Here is a 19,478-nt window from a genome sequence, read left to right as displayed (position 1 = left end):
CTCACTCCTAGCTCAGTACTTCCCAGCCGCGCCACCACCCTACTTCCTGCCTCTGTCTGGAGCCGGGCACTGGCCCAGAGGGGAAGTGGGCCCTAGGTGAGGCTGTGCCTGGAGCCACTCCTTCATTCCTGGCCCATTGTTCTTCCACTCTGCCCAGTGGTCCCTCTGGGCATGAGTGTTACCTTTTCTTACTAGCTCTAGAGGTCTGTGATATATTTATTGCAAAGGAATAACCTGGTACTTTTCACAAAGGTATTTTCTGAGAATTAGTGAACTTATCTTTTTATTTGACCTTTAAATATAATTCTAGGTTTACTAGTCATTAGATTTCTCAAAGCCTAGTTCCAGTGAAACTGGTGTTTAGCCTCTAGTCAAATCAAGAGATTCTCTGCAGAGAAATTTTGCTCTGTGATAGTTGGTCTGAATCCCAGATCCCATTCGACCATCTCAGGAATCCTTATTATGGTAGTAAATTTTAACATGTGGATTATTCAGTAAGAAATAAAATGAATCTGAGTTATGAGGGTAGAAATCAGCAGGAAGTACTTACCATCTTTGTGTGTCTGTATTTGAAGGACAGCATCTTTTGTTTTTTGTGTACTTACATCTTTTCATAGCATTGTGCTAAATTTAATTTAATTCATATCAGTAGGTAAGTAGTAATGCAGAATCAAATGATTCATTTTTATGAACATGACTATTAATGTAATATTTATATCATCTTTTCTAATTGTTGACTTGGAGTATGCTGGGGGTGCAGAATGTGACATGGCTTTCAAAAACAGTCAGTAGCTTCTGTCTTCTCCATATTTTGTTTGCATTCTCCTTTAGACCATATAAACATATATTAAACTTGATAGCCAACCATTTAATCTAACTTTTTACAATACCCTAAACAATCGAGATACTTGATTTAAACAAAATCATAAAATAATTCAGATGACTTCAGTATTGGTTGAGAGATCTGTCAAGTTAAGTTTTGTGCTTCTACAAGTTGAATAATATTTGAAAAACTGTATTTTTCCATTTATTCTGCATGTCTTTGCCAAGTATACATTTATTCCCTTGACCAATTCTTAAAATTAGGAGCATTTTTTCTGGTTAAATTTTAATTTTATTGTTTTTAAGATGTCAGAATTTCTTAAGGTTTTAACTTTTTATAGAGAAATGGAGAACTTTTTAAATAGTATAACTGAAATCTATTATTTATGTGTCATAATTTCACTAGAGATTCTGTGATATCCTTACATAAACCCATTGTAGAAGGTAGAGTTACATCTAAGCTGGAAATATGATGGTTCTTATATTTCAAAGGGAGAAAAGAAAACATTTTGGCAAAAATTAGGTTAGAATGACTCTCAGTAAACACAGGTGATGGTAAAAGGGGGTTTCCATTTTAAGGAAGGTAAAATGAGCTCAAAGAACTTTCTCATACTATCAAAATTTCCAGAGTTTTCTCTTAGTATTACTGAATGAACTTTAAACTATTAATTGAAAAAAAAATGTTTCATTGAATTCTGATTTCAAACCTTCAGAATTCTAAGACTTCAGTTCAGGTATGGAATGGATGAAAGAACTTAATTCACTACCATAGATAATCTACAGAATTAATTGATTTTCTGTAAACGAAGGTCCTTAAATGTGCTTTATGATACTAACCAACCACTTTTCTGAATTCAGCATGTGTGTGTTTTGGTTGGGAAAGTACCATCCCTGGGGTCAGAAGGCCAGAAGAGTTGGGCCTGAGCCCTAATTCTGCCACTTCCCAGCTGTTATATTGGGTAGTTGACTTTATCTTTCTCAGTATAATGTCTCTATTTTCTACTTCATATGAATTTTCTATTTCATAGGATTGTAAGGATCAGAAAGATATTTTTAATACTTTGAAATCTGTAAGATCCTGTGAGAATAAACACCATAAGATTTTATGGGAGATTTCTTCTTTCTTTTTTTTTTTTTTTTTTGTTTTGGTTTTTAAGTTTCAAATTATGCAGTTTGCATTGTGGCCAAAGAGATAAGGAATAGAGAAAATGTTATTTTAAGACATGATTTAATAAAATGTGTTAAGTGGTGATGGTAGAAAAGAACATGTCAGAGGGGCAAACATGGATAGAGAATTTTGAGAAGCATGCCAAAGAAGACATTAAGATGAAATAATTAGAATAAATTTTTCAAACTTCTCAAACTTAAATAATCCACTTGAACTTGCTTAACTTTTGAAACTGGCTATCCATGTAAGTACCAGTCAGCACAAAGACCCTGGAGGTGGAAATGTTTTCGTATTTGGATATTTGGGTTTTTCTGGACACTGAGCAGAAGACCTTGATCACGTGGATTTTTTTCTTTAACATATCACTATTTTATATTCCTCTTCCACAAAGAAGAGATTCGTTTGTTAGATTTTTGTTGTTGTCATTCATAATTGGATTCTCTAAAATTAACATTTGATTGGTACATTAAATGTATAAGGTGCTATTTTAGCAACCAGTATCAGGACTTTACTAAGTAATTCTCCAGTGATCTGAGTTAATCCACTTCTTGAAGATTAAAACTTATCCTAACTTGTAATAAATGCCCCTATATTTCCTGAAAATAAATGCCATTTGAATTAGTACGGTGTTTCTAATCATGTTGGTAACTTAAAGTACATTCTGCGTATTTATTGTTTTCTAATTTAAACATTATTTTTATCAACTCTAGTGTATGTTAATATACTTAATGAATGGTTCTTCATACCTAAGGGTATGCATTTGATATTACTGTCCCCACTGAGATCTGAAATTTCTCCTAATATCCTCTAAAGGGAAAATATGAATGCAAATATTTCTTTGCATTTAAATCTGCTGATTTGAATGAACTTAAATTTGTGCACTATTTCCTGGCCATTTATTTTGTAAGAAGCTATTTTATGTAATATTTATAAGGTATATATGGTTCTAACCTTAAAATTTTAAACCTTTTCCCCTCATCTGTTAAAAAATAGAAAACTTTAAGTTTTTATTCTCTTTCAGTCACTTTCCTGTATGCATGTATGTGTTTTAAGAATCTACTAAATTTAGTTGTCAAAATATACTGTGGTATTTGTCCAGTGGGTTAATTTTAAAAGTAAAATAATTACATTAATAGTCAGTGAAAAATAAAAAGAAAGCAACTGAAAACCATAAATGTGAAAAATTAAAAAGAAATCTTACTGAGTTAATGAATATGAAAATGACATAATTTCATTCTCACATAGCCAGAGTACATGCCAGGTCAGTGAATTTGCATTTACAGATATTCTGGTGTTTACCTTTTCTAAAGCTTTCCAATTGGTGTATTAGTAACTTCTTAATTTGTCTTTTTCATATTTTAAAGATTTATAGAAGTTATTTGCTTACGGTATCTTTTTTTAAAAGATCAAATATAAAATTTTTAAGAGTTTAGGCAAAGTTAAACAGAGCTTTTATAGTACATGTATCTCTGAAATATGGTATCTAATCTCAATAAAGGTACTCAGCCTCAAACTTGTGTAGCAAGATATGTAAGCTAACCACTTTGTCATGAATGTGACAGAAAAGTAATCATTGCCATGAGTGAGGCTGAGTTTCCTGAAAGGAGTTTATGTATTTTACTTCTGTCTCATTTCTGATGATAACATTTCCATTTTTCAGGTGGATACTGTTGGACAACTCCTTTCCTTTTTCTAACTCATCGGTCTCAGAGCCTTCTCATTTCTTTATTCTAAATCTTTCTTAATTCACTAATCATCCATTTGATCTTCATGGTTTCTTTCTTGTCCTGTTTGTTCTCTTTTTCATAGTAGCAAAGTTCTGTGGATGTCATGACATCTTCCTGAATCACTACATTCTCTTTTCTGAATTGATGTTTCCTCTATGTTCAGCTTTTTTGTCTGTGTTATTCTTTTATGCCAGTGATTCTTCTTCATATTCCATGATCCTTGGTATCTGTTGTTTTTAAATGAAGGGCTAGGCACCAATATGGTGTCCCTCTTCTGTTGTATAAATAACTCTGTAGTCAAACTATTTAGAAGGTCTATGGAGAACTTTGTGTATATGGCCAAAACATATTAACTGGCAGCTTATATTTAGGATAAACAGGCAAGATAAATGAGTCCACCTGTCAGGCCGTCAGAGTAATTGCCAGAATGAGAATAAGCAGGACAACAGTATCCACTCTAGAAGTCTTCATTCTTTCCAAATGGTTTGTTCAGTGTAATTTTTAGAGACAATGAGACAATGCCACTGATTTTTTTTTTTTCCACATGTGGTTAATGCTGAGCAGCATCCATTTTTTTTAATGTGGGGTCTGCAGCCTGTTTGGCCTGAGTGTTTTACGTGTGAACCTTCAGTTATTTCTCCTGGGTTTTGTTTTGTCTTACCCCCTACCAAATATGCCGATTCTGTGTTCACAGTTCCTCTGAGTTTCATTGTCCGATAGATTCTGTATCTGCTGCAGTCCACTGTAAAGTTTTAAGACAGTTGTTTCTAATCACTTTTCATCTTTTATAAATTTGTTGAAATTTCTAATCTGTTCATTTCAAACTCACCAGTGACCTATACACATTACTGATTCCAATGGTCAGTTCTTTGTCCTTATCTTGCTTGACCTATCAGCAGCATTTGACACATTTGATCACTTCATAATACGTTGGTTTCTGGGCCACCAAATTCTTGGTTTTTCTCTTACGTCATTAGCCAGTCCTCTTCATTCTCCTTTGCTGTTTCTTCCTCTTTTCTTCCATGTCTTAATAGACTGTTCCACTGCAATCTGATCCTCTTTTGTTCCCTATATATATTCACTTCCTTGATGGTCTCTTGGCTTTAAGTAAAACCCATATGCCAGTGATTCACAAATGTCTCTCTTCAGCCCAGACCTCTTTCCTAAATTCTAGGCCTACACAGTCCTGTACAGGGGCCTCTAGCTTCATGTGGCACTTAAATACTTGAAATGTGGCTCGTGTGACTGAGGAACTAAATTTTTATTTTGTTTCATTTTAATTTAATTTTAAATAGCCACATGTGGCCAGTAGCTATCATATTGGACAATTCAGACCTACAAAGTCTATTTTGATGTAAATATTCAACCAGACAAATCAGGTGTTACAATATAAAGAATAGATTATCTTTTTTAATCGAATACAAATAATGGTTTTAATATTAAAACTTTCCTGAATATATTATCCTGAAGGTTTCATGGATTTCATCATCATGATTGCGCAGATGTTAGAAACAAGCAGTATTGATTAACTTGAATAGAGACTTCAGATGTTTCTTACTTTTAAATCAGTACCTGATATTCTGGTAGCCCTTAGCTAAAAGGTCAGAGACACCTGAATTTACATTGAGATTCTGTTTCTTATGCTATGACCTGGAGCAAGTTATTTCATCTTAGTCACTCGTCATTTGAAAATAGAGGATAGGAAAGTGTTTACTGCAAGTGAAAGTTTTAAAATACCAACCTGTGTTTGACTTACAGTGCAGTAAGAGTGTAGATAGTATCTTTATGACTATATTCAGAACTGTTTCAATCACTGAGCCTTTTGATTTTAAATTTACTTAACTTCCCACTAAATTTTAGAAGAGAAATCACTATGCTCTTAGAATTAAACTTAGTAAGTGTCTTATGTTGAAATCCATATTCTTTTAGTACATACATATTTTTTTTCAAGATACAACTTCTAGGCATACCGATTAAAACATTTTCTGTGACTAAAGTAGTTCACATTGTATAATTCTAAAGTAAGAGATTTTGAAGGTTTCAGCTTCCTTATCAGAACATAATTCATATCATGGTGAAAATAGTGAGTGTTTTGCATTTTAGTGCTGTGCTTCCAGGGTAAATTGATATTATGAGTCAGTAATCAATTCATTCAAATGCGGATTAAAGGAAGAATGACAGCAACTTTATATTGACAGCAGCAGGCAAGGGGAGAGGGCAGGTTATAAAGTGGCAGCATTATTTTTGATCAGGCATAACTATTTTTTTATAGTTTGAGAGTAAAACTACATTTAATGTCATTTAATATCAACCATAAGATGCATTTTACTATTTTTATAATCTCAAACTGAAATGGATAGTTTTTCCATTTTTAAGACAGGCATACAAAAAGATATTGTGGAATATGTACTTTTAAGATTTACTGTTAACTTTTTTTTTGATAATAAACTTAGTGCCTGGTCTGGAAGAAAATAAGTATTCCATAATTTTGAAGCCTTTCTTCAGTTGCTAGAGCTTAACGATTATTTTTAGTTTTTCAGTATTATAGTGAGTATATCTGTATATCAAAGTGTTGACCACATCTCTGATAATGAAAAATATTTTAACTCATACTTAAAATAGAGTAAATTTTATTCCATATTAATATTACTCATTCCTTCCCTTTATGTATCTGCACATTAACATTTTCACATATTTCATATCATTGTCCATGTTGATCTTTATGTTCTGTTCTTTGAAAAGTTATGAATTTGAACAGTTGGTAATTATTTTTTATTTACTGAATTTGCTTGACGTGGGCACTGCTTCGAACCAAGGAAGCAGCTCCTCGTGTTTCCTCTCCTGGTCATAGGGAAAAAATGTAATACCATTCGTATCATAAAAATAATCATGTTATTTCCGTTATAAATTTCTATGTCCCTTTTTATAAATTGAGTCTATGAAAAAAGAAAAAAAAAACTTCAGTGTATAAACGTTTTGGTTTGTGTCTGTTGAAGGCCCTGGAAATTCAGAGGAAGAAGACAACCTTAGTTAAGTTTTCATTTACTCTTACTAAGTTAACATTATACTTTGCTAAGAGTGAACTCAGAATAGCCCTAAAGTTTCTCACAGAGTAGCTAACTGCATACTCTTGCTTTTTGTGGTTTAGTCAGTTTGGTCTGGATAGTGAAGAGACTATGATATCATAGAATTTACTGGTAATGTTTTCTGGAAATGAATATCCATCACTTATTGAAAATGTCAACCAACAGTGGAAATTAGGTTGAGGAACCAGACCTTCTGGTAATGATAGAGATGTCTAGATGATGTTGATTTGTATTTTCCAGAATTTTAAATATATGTTTTCAGGAAGCTTGTTCCTTGAATGAAAAGTGGATGAAAATGTAAAGAATCACTCTCTGCGTTTTTCTGCAAGTCTGAGAGCAAAGTTGATGACAGATATGGAAACTAAGAAATGACTAAGTGGAGTGACTGGTCATTTTTTAAAAATAATTTAAGCAGTTTTTGCATTGTAAATGTTTGATAAGTAAAAAGTAGAACATTGTTCTAATGTTCTAATTTCAATCAATTTACTTTTTTTCTCAACTTTCTCCTCTGAAAAAAAAAATTCATCTATAATTTCATAAGGAGTAAAATTGAGAATGATTTTTGACTGATGTCCATCTTTTTTCTTTTCCAGCAAAACCAGAAATACTGTATTTAAGTAGAAGCACCTTAAAAAAAGCTGTTATTCAATTAAAAAAGTAGAAACCCTTTTATACTTTATCAGAAAATAATTCAGACAGTACGTCAAAGCCCCCCCAGTCTGGTTGGGGAGTGAGTTCAACCGGAGATAAGCATCAAACACCAAGGGAGCACAGGGAAAGGCATCAGTTTGATTAAATGTAGTAATTCTGTGTTGTCTTTACAATGTAGAATATTGTCCATTTAGGACTCCTCTAAATGATAGCTTAGAACCAGGAATTTGGATTTTGTTGCTGGACTTTTGCAAGACTAATACATGGCAAGTCATGTGATAACCTTAATTAGTATGTTACATCTTTCAAATCAGCCTCCCAGGGGTTTTCTGGGAATAAGTAAGTGAATACATAGAAAGTACTCTAGTTTCTTTCATATTAATTTGTGAGTGTGACTCTGAGTGTGTGTGTGTGTGTGTGTGTTTGTGTGTGGTATGTATTTGCCCTTCTTTTGAAAGGAATCCAGTCTTTCATATTTTACAGCTGTTAAATTTGTTAATTGTCTGAGCAAAGTAGGCAGTGAGCAGGTTTTTTATTTTGGCCAATTCAGAATCAATACAGTTTATGAAGGTTTTTTGGGGAGGAGGGGAGACAGTGTCTCATTTTCCTTGTTTTCTTTTTCTTTATTTTTATAATATTATGAGGCTCAAAACTTAATGTCATTGCAGTCTTTTCAATCTGTATATTTTCAAGTGAAGATTTAATAAAGAGTTGAAAGTAAAACATTTTAAAAACTATATTGGCAGGAAGGGAAATAGCTCAGTGGTAGTGCGCACGCTTAGCATGCACGAGGTCCTGGATTCTTTCCCCAGTACCTCCATTAAAAAAAACAAAACCCCAAAAACTAATGTTAAAAAGGCAGTTATAAATGCACCACTATAGCAGTTAGGTAAATTAATGTACTTCCTAACATTCATTGAACTTTGACAGGAAAATGTTGATATAGCATAATCATATTTTTAAATGACTTCTCATTGCTTTGAGTTGTGGAAAACAACTCATAAATCATCACGTTTATATTCCAGAATTTAAATTCATTATCTCTTCCTAGAATTTAAATTGTCTCTTTTATGGATGGACCTGGGGAGATAAGTTCTCTCTTTCTTATATTCTCAGACCCATACCAGTGTAATAGATGAAAAGTCTTCCATTATTAAACCTTTTCTCATGTTAATAACGTTTTTCTTTTTTTTGTTTTTGTTTTTAATTCTAAAGGATGTTTAATTCCTGCACATGCAGATACTGGGAATGCAAGATTCATTCATACATTCAGTAAGTACCCAGTGAGTACTTACTTTGTCCCAGGCACTGTTATAAGTGTTAATGTGAATGTATCAGTGAAAAAGACAGATAATAATCCATGTCCTTGTTTAGCTTACCTTCCCAGTGAGAAAGCCAGACAATAAGTGAATAAATACAGAATAACTAACAAAGCAGGCAAGGGGGATAGGGTGAGCTGGGAAATGGGATTAGGATGCTGTTTTTAATGGGTAGTAAGGGAAATCTTCACAAAGAAGGTGACACTTGAGCAGAATTTTGAGGGAGAAATAGTCATGTAGTCTGGGAGAATAACATACCCAACCAAGGTCCAAAGTCAGGAGTGTGCTTGATGTGCATTTTGAACAGCAAAGAGGCCAGTATTGCTGGAGTGGAGGAGTGGCTGGGAGAGAAGGCCAGAGGAGCATCGAGGGGCCAGATTGTACCGAACCTTGTATTGATGAAGTGCAAAGCACCGCCCCATCCCCAGCACTGGCAGTATTTACTGGAGACATATTTTTAGAAGGGGGAGGTGGGTGGGATTGTACAGTCTGATACTTGCTATAATTTAAAAAATGAACAGATTGTACTGGAGAGTAGATATGATGTCATGACAAATAATTCCTCATAGAGAAGGCAATTTTTAAAGTTATCATTATAAGATGAGAAGACTGTTAATCATAAAAGGTATTAGGGCATTCCAGCTAAGAAGGCCTATTAAAAGATTATTTTAGTAATTGAGGTGGGAGGACAGGACTGAAGTAAGAAACTTGAGATGTTAAATCATTGAAGTATTGGAAGTTTGTAATGTGAACAGTAAGGGATAAAGAAGTAGAATTTGAGGATAAGTAAGGATTCTAATTTAGGTGAATAAGTAGATGGAAGTCCATTAACAAAAATAGGGGAACATAGGAATATAGGGAAAATGGTAATGAATTGTATTTTGGATATATTGCATTTGGAATGCTTAGCAGACATTTGAAGTGAGACATCTAATAGCTTGCTCATCTATTTGAACCTCATTTACTAAGTGTCCCTACTATGACTCAAGCCCTGTGCTAGGAACTAGACTGCAAACTTTGGAATGTACTTGGAGCATGAGTATAGATTAAGGAGTCAGTGGCATATGTGTAGTCTTTGAATCCACAGGCATTAGCAAGATAAGCTGGAAGAGGTTATTGAAGAGACTAAGAGCCATTAGGAAAAGTATGAAATTGATAACTTGGATATTTGCTATTGAAAAAGACAGTATAGGAAACAATTGAGAACACAGGCAAAATACAGGAAGCTTCTTTGGATGCTAAATGTCTTTTTTTAAAATTCCTCACTGCAACAACAAATCTGAGTAAAAAATAAATACCTGAATTATATTATTATGCCCTTCATCTTTTTGGTAGCTATACTTGTGATTTGCAAGGTACTGTAAAATTGTTCTAATAATTAATATCAGTGTTAAGGACTTAGAGATACTAAATTATATTTTAAGGATTGAACACACAAAATTGAAGTATTTTGCCTTTGTCTATATAGTAAATAAGTCACAGTTTTGTTAGAAACATACCTGATTGTCCTCAGATTGAATACCTACAGCATGTCACAAAAGTTGTGATGTGAACACACTTCAGCCTCTTCTTAGAGTTTACTGAGGAAATTGATCAGATACTAAAAGTTGTATGCAGTTCTTGGTAGTTTTCAAATAGAAATAAGTAGTATTCAAATAGAATAAATTACTGATTAGCACAGTTAAATTATTTGGGTATCAGTTTAAAAGTCAGTTGAACAAACACTAACTTCATATATTCATTGGATCAGTGAATTTAATATTTGGGAATAAAAAGCACTGCTCATCAGAGACTAACATAGCCCAGGAAATCTTCCCAGAAGGTATGAGACTTAACTGAAGCAGAAAGACTGAATTATACTCATTATTGGTGGTGGAGCTGAAGCCAGGAGTCACATTGTCTGATTGATGTATTCTACACCAGATAGCTACCCACTTCTCCCTGCTTGCTTTGTACTTTTCCACAAGCATCAATTTACTAGTCTCACATTTTAGGGAGCATTATCGGACTTCTAGTGTCTCAGCTATTCATTCGTGTTTACATACTCCTGATGAGTGGGTCACTACCTGTTTCCATGACTAACACAGGAAAGCCTACAAATTTGTGGTTTGAATATTCACTGCTTTACCTCTGTGGTCTGTGTAGACATCCAGAATTTGTTGACTCAAGGCTTTAGCCTCTGATGTTTTGGAGTTTGGAGAAATTTTTTTCATATAATATATAAAAAGTACAGTTTTCAGAGAATATTCTCTTTCTGAAATCTTTGAAATATGTACCCAGTAAATAGAGGGCTTCCGATAGCATCCTGAAAAAATCCAATATGAAATGAATATTAACATTTTACTTGGCTAAATGACGACAAGCCGCTTTAAGATTCACATTTGTTAAAAGTTCACTTTTAGATGAATTATTTATTAAAATATGTAAAATGTGAGATGATGTACCAGTGGAGAATCTGTAGCCTGTTTCGCTCTAAGATGTTTTTATAATTCTCATTTTCTCTATTCATGTATTTAGTCATTTAACAAATATTTACTGAAGATGGACTATATGACACAAGCAACTAAAACAAGTTTTAGTAAACATAGTGAGGAAAATGCTGTGATAGAGGATTGTGCAGGAATACTAAGGGAAGGAGAGATGGGGAGGAGTATCTAAATCAGAAGTGGGGTGAGGAGAAGAAAATCATGCAGTGTTTCCTGGAGAACACTGTTTGGCCAGAACTTTAAAGGACGTATGAATGGCTTCATGTGCCATTTTGAATTAAGCAGTTTGAGTTAAACACTTGAGGAGGGTGATTTTTATTCTAAAGATTAAACTGTAGAATGACAAGATAACAGTTTTCCCTTTGAAAGAGTCACTCTGGCAGTGTGGGATGTCATTGGAGGGTTCATGGAGCAAATCAGGGAGTTGGATTAGGAAGCTATTTAATCATCCAAATGAGGAGAGAGTAGTGGGATAAAAACTCAGTAGTGAGACAGAGGAGGGGGCAGATTATATATATACACACATATATATATCTCTATACACATATATATGTGTGTGTGTGCATATTTTATAACAAAAATATCTTTATTAAAGGTATGATAAAGTCACCTCAGGCTGTATGAGGCAAGCCCTTAAGTTTTTTAAAGCAGAACTCATTAGAATAGCTAACCTTTGTCATATAAATATTTAATTATAATGCTTACTATTTTATTCCTATATAAACTTTAGTTTTACATATATTTAAATGCTTTTGAAAGCATATGACAAATATAGGATTTTTTAAAGCTGAAGTATAGTTATTTACAATATTGTATGTTTCAGGTATACAACATAGTCATTCAATATTTTTCTAGATTGTACTCCTTTTAAAGTTATAAAATATTGGCTATATTCCCTGTGCTGTGCAACATATCCTTGAAGCTTATTTACTTTATATGCAGTAGTTTGTACCTCTTGATTCTCTACTTCTGTCTTGCACCTTTTCTCTTGCCTTCCCTATTGGTAAGTCTATTTCTTTTTCATTATATTCACCAGTTTGTTTTACTTTTTAGAATTCCATATATGAGGGATATCATACAGTATTTTTCTTTCTCTGTCTGACCTATTTACTAAGCGTAGTACCCTCCAGTTCATCCATGTTGCAAATAACAAAATTTTATTCTTTTTATGACCAAGTAATATTCCATTATGTATATATACCACATCTTTATCCATTCATCGGTTGATGGACACTTGAATTGCTTCCATATCTTGGCTATTGTGAATAACACTGCAATGAACATTGGGGTTCATGTGTTTTTTTGAATTAGTGTTTTTGTTTTCTTCAGATATAAACCCAGGAGTGGACTTGCTGGACAAATGGCAGTTCTATTTTTAGTTTTCTGAGAAACCTCCATACTATTTTCTGTAGTGGCTGCACCAGTTTATGTTCCCACCAGTAGTGTAGGGTTCCCTTCTTTCCACATCCTTGCCAACGTTTGTTGTTTGTGGTCTTTTTGGTGATAGCCATTTTGACAGGTGTGAAGTGATATCATTACAGTTTTGATTTGCATTTCTCTTGTAATTAGCAATGTTGAGCATCTTTTCATGTGCCTGTTGGCCACTTGTATGGCTTCTTTTGAAAAATGACTATTCAGGTCTTCTGCCAATTTTTAAAATCAGGATTTTTTTTTTATAATGAGTTATATGAGCTGTTTATGTATTTTAGATATTAACACTTTAGTGGTCATATCATTTGGAAATATTTTCTCCCATTCAGTAGGTTGTCTTCTCATTTTGTCAGTGGTTTCCTTTGCTGTGCAAAACCTTTCAATTTAATTGGATTCTATTTGTTTATTTTTGATTTTTTTGTCTTTCCCTTAGGAAACAGGACTCAAAAAAATGTTTGCTACAATTTATGTCAAAGAGTGTTCTGCCTGTGTTTTCCTCTAGGAGTTTTATAGTATCCAGTCTTACATTTAGGTCTTTAATCCACTTTGAGTTTATTTTTATATGTGGTATTAGGGAATGTTCTAATTTCATCCTTTACATGTAGCTGTCCAGTTTTCCCAGCACCACTTATTGAAGAGGCTGTCCTTTCTCCATTGTATATTCTTGCCTCCTTTGTCATAGATTAATTGACCATAAGTGCATGGGTTTGTTTCTGGGCTTTCTGTCCTGTTCCATTAATCTATGTGTCTGTTTTTGTGCCAGTACCATACTTTTTTTTTTTTTAATATTTATTTATTTATTTATCATCATATTATTTAATTATTTTATTTTGGCTGGAGGGGAGGGGGAAGTAATCAGGTTTATTTTTGGAGGAGGTACTGGGGATTGAACCCAGGATCTCATGCATGCTAAACATGCACTTTACCAATTGAGCTACACCCTTCCCCAGTACCATACTGTTTTGGTTACTGTAGCTTTGTAGTATAGTCTGAAGTCAGGGCTTGTAATAGCTCCAGCGTTGTAAAGATTGCTTTGATGATTATGGGTTTTTTTGTGGTTCCACATAAATTTTAGGATTATCTGTTCTAGTTCCTTGAAAAATGTCATGGATATTTTGATGAGGATTGCACTAAATCTGTAGATTGCTTTAGGTATATGGGCATTTTAACAATGTTAGTTCTTCCAATCCATGAACATGGCGTATCTCTTCCTTTCTTTGTATCACCTTCAGTTTCTTTCATCTTTGGGCCCGTGATATCCCCCTCCTCTTCTGTGTCCCCTCCTAGGGCCACAGGTCCTAACCTGGTCACTTCTCCTCCCTTCCTACCTGGCTCTGTGTGGATCTTTCTTTACAGCCTTGGTTGTAGAAGAGTCTTTCTGCTGGTCTCCAGTTGGTGCTCAATAAGAACTGCTCCACATGTAAATGTATTTTTGATGTGTTCATGGTGGGAGAGGAGCTGAGCATCCTCCTCTGCCATCTTGATCTCCTTCTGGATCAGATATTTTAAACATTAAAGTCAAAATAAACTTTTTAAATATATATATCAATTATGTTCAGTCATCAGTATGCCAGGTCCAATTTGAAGTATTTTTTCTTTTATTAAATAACTAATTTAATCGTCCCATTAACCTGTGAGATATGTATTGCTTCCCGTGTACTGAATGAGGAAAAGAAGACATAGAGTGGATAAATAACTTGCCCATGTCACATATTTAATAATTGCCTGAGCCAGTCCTTCAATACATACAGAGTGGCTCCAGAGTCAGGATATATTATACTAATAAATTGTCTTTGAAATGTATTTGTAAAGGAACAAAATTTAATAGTAGAGAATTATAAATAACTCATATCTCTGAACAAGACCATATTTCCCCAAAATTATTATTTTTAATAAACATAGTAGATTTATTGAGTGGAGCTATCAACATGTAAAATATAAATACATATTATAATATCTATTTGTTTATTCATACATTAATTGTGATCTTTTCTCTCATTTTTAAGAAGGTGTTCTAATTAATCCAGAATTGGAGGAGGAGCATTTTGGGTTTTTGTTGGCTGTTTGTTTTAAATAATGCTGAGATATTTTTTCATTGAGAACTTTAATCTTGTGTACTCTGCTTATGTGGAAGATTTTGCAATTTTCAAAACCATTGAAAATTTGCTTGCCTTCTACATGGTCCATAAGAAGTCTATTAAGGGCCTACAGTCCTTTCCCAAACTTTATCTTAAAATACTTTAAAATCACAAGAAAGTTACAAAAAATAGGTAAAATAAAATTCTAAATTTACAACATTTGCTTCTTTCCTTTTAAAACTTCATTCATGTATCTGCGAAGAAGAAGGATATTGTCCTACATAACCGTAGTACCATTATCACATTTAGGAAAATTAATGATACTATCATATCATCTAATAAACAGTTGATAGTCAGACTCTCCTAATTGTGCCCAAGCTGTCTTTAGTAACTTCTTATTTGTTTATTTTATCCTGCATCCAGTTCAGATCACACTTAACATTGGTCGTTTTATCATTTCAGTCTCATTTAAGTTGTTAATCTAGAATCTTTTTTGTTTGTTTTTCATGACATTGACTTTTTTAAAAAGTCTGCCTGAGCCAGTTGTCCTGTAGAATATGCAACATTTTTATTTCATCATGATTAGATCCAGGCCAGACATTTTTGTCAAGAATACTGTAAGTGATATGTGCTTTTTTGCATCACATCCGGTAGCGTATAATGTTAGGTTGTTCCACTGTTGGTGTTGCTATATTTAGTCCTAGGCCGTTCTCTGAACATTTTAATACATTCTACTGGTCTACTCATGTGTCATTACCACATTACTTTAATTACAGTGGCCTTTTACAATAATATATACTGATACTTAGAAGTGTTTATTTTCAATCATTGCTTTTTTTTTCCCCAGAATTTTTCTAGCTATTCTTGCATATTCTTCTATACGAATTTTAGAATCAACTTGTGTAGTGCTAGGGAAAAAATTTTTTGGGGGGGGATCACATTAAATTCATAAATGTGCAGTAAATCTTCACATTATCTTGGAGAGAATTGGCATTTATATGATGTTACATTGTCTTAAAACAAGGCAAATCTTCCAATTTGTTCAAGACAACTTTTATGTCTTTCAGAAGAATTTTAACATTTTCTTCATACTGTTCTGTGAATTTTTTGTATTCAAATATTTTCTCTTTTATAATGCTCTGGTTATTTGAATATGTAAAGGCTATTGATTTTTGTATATTAAATTTTATATTATGCTTTCTGATTCATTAGTCCTGTTATTAGTTGTGCTAATTTAGCATTGATTCTTTTGGACTTTCTAGGTATGAATATTATCTGAGTAACAGTTTTACTTCTTTTTCAGTTTTTAAGAAGGGCTTGCAGTTTTTGTACAGACATCTTTATATTAAATTTGGCAAGAATGATCTTTGCCTTCTAAAACTCTGTATTTTACTGAAATACAATAAATTGTATTTCATTTTCTCCTAGCCATAGATAAAACACAGTTTTCCCTCTGCCCTTTTAGGGATTAATGGCAATTTTTAAAACTCAGGTTGCATAATAATAATGTTGCCTAGAACAACTCTTTAGAAAATTTCATAGAAGGTCCGATCGAGGTTCTCCTGTCGTTAGCACAATGCCTTGTGCTTGGTGGGTAGCCCATAATTATTTGGTGAAGATACGTGAGATTGCAAGATATATGTTCTGACTTCAGAATTTGGCACATATTCCTGCCTGCTTTCTTTTTGCAGTAAATCTGATCATCTTTTTTCTTTCTTTCCTTTGATCATGGTCCCAACTTGAAGATTGGTGGAGTTTAGGGAAACTAAAAATTATATAATTCTGCTGTTCAAATCAGTCAGGTACAAGTAGGGTAAAAATTCCATGTTCTGATTTTCCTTAAAATAAAATACCTAAAGCATCTCCCAAGAAGCATAAAATTTCTTCATTATTTTCTCTAGAGTGTAGTAATGTCTGGAAAATTAGGAAATTTTTAAAATAAATATATTTCAGTTTTACAGTAGGTTTGGAAACATTACCAAAGGAAGTAGCTAATTAACATTTTTTTTAAAACAGTCCTGGAACATTACCTCAGACATTCTGATGACTAATGCACACAGTTATCACTGCGCTGTAGCATATAAACCCTGTGGATAGCGTGTAGATTAATTCATTCAGTTAATATTTGAGTCAACTCTTGAGAACCTTCTGTGTTTCACACATTTGGACCAGGCGGTGTGAATAAAAGATGAATTAAATCAGATCCTGGTCACAGGGGCTAAACAGTCACACAAATGGGCCTGGAGGGTTTGTGGCTTAGACGCGTGGGTTTCAGCGATGGAACTGCTGCTCCTTGGTTGTGTGACCTGTCTTCTTATTTACTCTCTGAAAGCTGCTGTTTCCTCCCTTTAAAATCAGATTATCTTTGTTGTTTGTTAATTAACCATCTTAAAATCTTAATTGTTGAGTTTTGTTAGTTTTACTTTAATTTAAGAGATTCTCTAACTTTTCCATTGTTATCAGTGGCACTACTGCTACAATATCAGTTGTATAAGGTTATTTGCTTGTCTTCAGGTTACTGAAACTCCTTGTAGGAGTTGTTCGTTTTCTTTGCATCCCCATGGTTGTGGTCCCAACTCTACCGCTAGAGGTCTGAGCTGTAGCAAAAGAGCAAAAACAAACCTGTCCAGCTGTTAGCCTTCTGCTGAGGGACAGGAGTAAGCTTTTCCTCTCAGGCCTCATCAGTAGCAGGTTACGACCATCTCCCAGTGACTGGTCCTGGAAGCAGACTTCTCCAGATGGATAGGCCCCTTTGCGTTATCAGTCCCTCTGAAGGTCCCTGGGATCTGCCAGCCCCTTGATGTACTACAGACATCATGCTGACAGGTAATAGCCAGCAACCCAGAGGATTTATAGCTTCAGCTGGCTAAGAGCGCACAGGTCCTTGCTCAGCACCAAAGAGGGCACAGCCCTCTCACTCCTACCCTTTACCTGACACCCTGGCACTGAGATTCCAGGGAAAAAACTTCATCTTCTGAGATACTGTCCAGAGTTTGCCATCCCTCTCTTCTTAGTCTTTGTAGGCCTCTGGAAAGGAACTAAGCATGATTTGAAATTTTAAAATCATTAGACAAAGTGAAAAAGAGGATGTTCACCTAGAAGATTAAGTGGAACAATTATCAAACAACAAAAATTATGACAATAAAAATAAAATGAGCTGCAGCATTAAACAGATAGCAGAATAAAATTTCCCTGAGCAGAAAATAAGACTCTGCAGATTAAAGGGCATATCAACTCCCAAGAAAGATTAATTAGAACAAAGACACACTTAGACATACCCTGGTGAAAACACTCTATTGGCAAAATTCCCTCTTTCAGGGAAGGTCAGTCTGTTTCTTACGGTTTTCGATGGATTGAATGAAACCCAGTCACATTATGGAGGGCAGTCTACTTTACTCAAAGTCTACTAACTTAAGTGTTACTCCTACCCAAAAATACTTTCACAGGAACATCTGGAATGTTTTACCAGATAAAAGTGAAATATAATATAAATGTAGATTATTTTAGGTAAAATTTACTTAGAATAGGAAGCTATTTGGGGATATTTTTCTTTAAGCTTATTCCTTTCTGTATATTCTTTATTGAAAACTTGAACAAATATGTATGATTGTATTTCCAAATGATATTATTTCAGTAGGCAATCTGAATTTAAAATAAGCATGTATCTTTTGACAATCCATTTTAAAATTCTGATTTTCAACACATTCTCATCCTGAAATTGAAACTGTAAAATATGTATTTTTTTCTTTGTTCTTTTATAACCTAAGGATGTAGGTTTTAGGGGTTTTTTTTTTTTAAAGTTTTCTATTTATATCATTTTGAAATTGCTTTCCAATTGGATAAGAATTTAAAAAATCAGCTATCAGCCTAGGTCAATTTTATTGCAGTGAGAGTATAGTAGTGAGAACACACATGTAAGATATTGCTAATTCCTGAACCCTGTGTTATGACCACTCTCATTTAAAAGCTAGGGTGTCATTCTGGACTGTTCTTAGTGATTGCAGCTAGGGAGGGTTGTGGGAATGTGGGGGCTTGGGAAGTGGGAATTTTACCATTTATTCTGTATACTTCAGTATTATTAAAATCTTACAGTAGGAATCAGCATTATTTGAGTATTTTCAAATATGTATTACTTGGGTTTTTAAAAAAATTTTTATTCAAGGCCAATGTTATCTATGAATAGAAATGTCTTTCCATCAAAATTAAAGACTTTGTTATTACACTTAAGACAGAACTGTTAATTTGCTGTGTAGTATTTCTTCACAAAAGAACATCTGTTTTACTAGACTTTTAAGATCAGAAATCATTATTCATTATTTATCTTTTATAATCTATCCTTTATAATTTATCTTTTATCACTGAGTGACAAATAGCCACTTATAACTATTAGTTGATTGAATAAAGGGAGTATAATGTTTTATACTTCACTGGCTAACAGTAGAGGTTGAGAGTATTTTAAGTGAAACAAATACAATTTTTTAAAAATCATGTTTCATGGTACTTTGTTCATTTTGAGTACACTCTTGCAAAGTGATTTTTAAAAAACTATTGTTTTGTGTTAATCTTACTTAATTCCTTATTATACTTTAAGAAAAATGAGTTAAGTACCTGTAAATGAGAACTAGTGTTTTGTTTCAACTAGAAATTGTGCTGTTTGCTATTAACAGTACATTATAGTTCTCACTTCTCACCAGCCCGACATGTGACAGC

General features: G+C 33.6%; 1 protein-coding gene across 15 annotated transcripts in view; it reads left to right on the top strand.

Annotated features, from left to right (window-relative positions):
• Window positions 1–19,478, top strand: part of AHI1 (Abelson helper integration site 1) — a 176,117-nt gene that overhangs the window by 84,678 nt on the left and 71,961 nt on the right. For 9 of the 15 annotated variants that reach the window (XR_004322013.1, XR_004322012.1, XM_032484983.1 and 6 more), the window contains one exon: window positions 8,670–8,726. The exons of the other annotated variants lie outside the window; for them this stretch is intronic. Coding sequence is in view for 7 of the 9 variants with exons in the window: in XM_032484983.1 (XP_032340874.1) it covers window positions 8,670–8,726 (57 nt within the window). In the remaining 2 variants the exon portion in view is untranslated. The remainder of the gene's footprint in view (window positions 1–8,669; window positions 8,727–19,478) is intronic. 15 annotated transcript variants of the gene reach the window in all.

The sequence above is a fragment of the Camelus ferus genome, chromosome 8, assembly GCF_009834535.1.
Source record: "Camelus ferus isolate YT-003-E chromosome 8, BCGSAC_Cfer_1.0, whole genome shotgun sequence".
Classification (NCBI taxonomy): Eukaryota; Metazoa; Chordata; class Mammalia; order Artiodactyla; family Camelidae; genus Camelus; species Camelus ferus.
The sequence above is the reverse complement of the archived record's forward strand: the minus strand, read 5'-3'. Positions and strand labels throughout refer to the sequence as shown.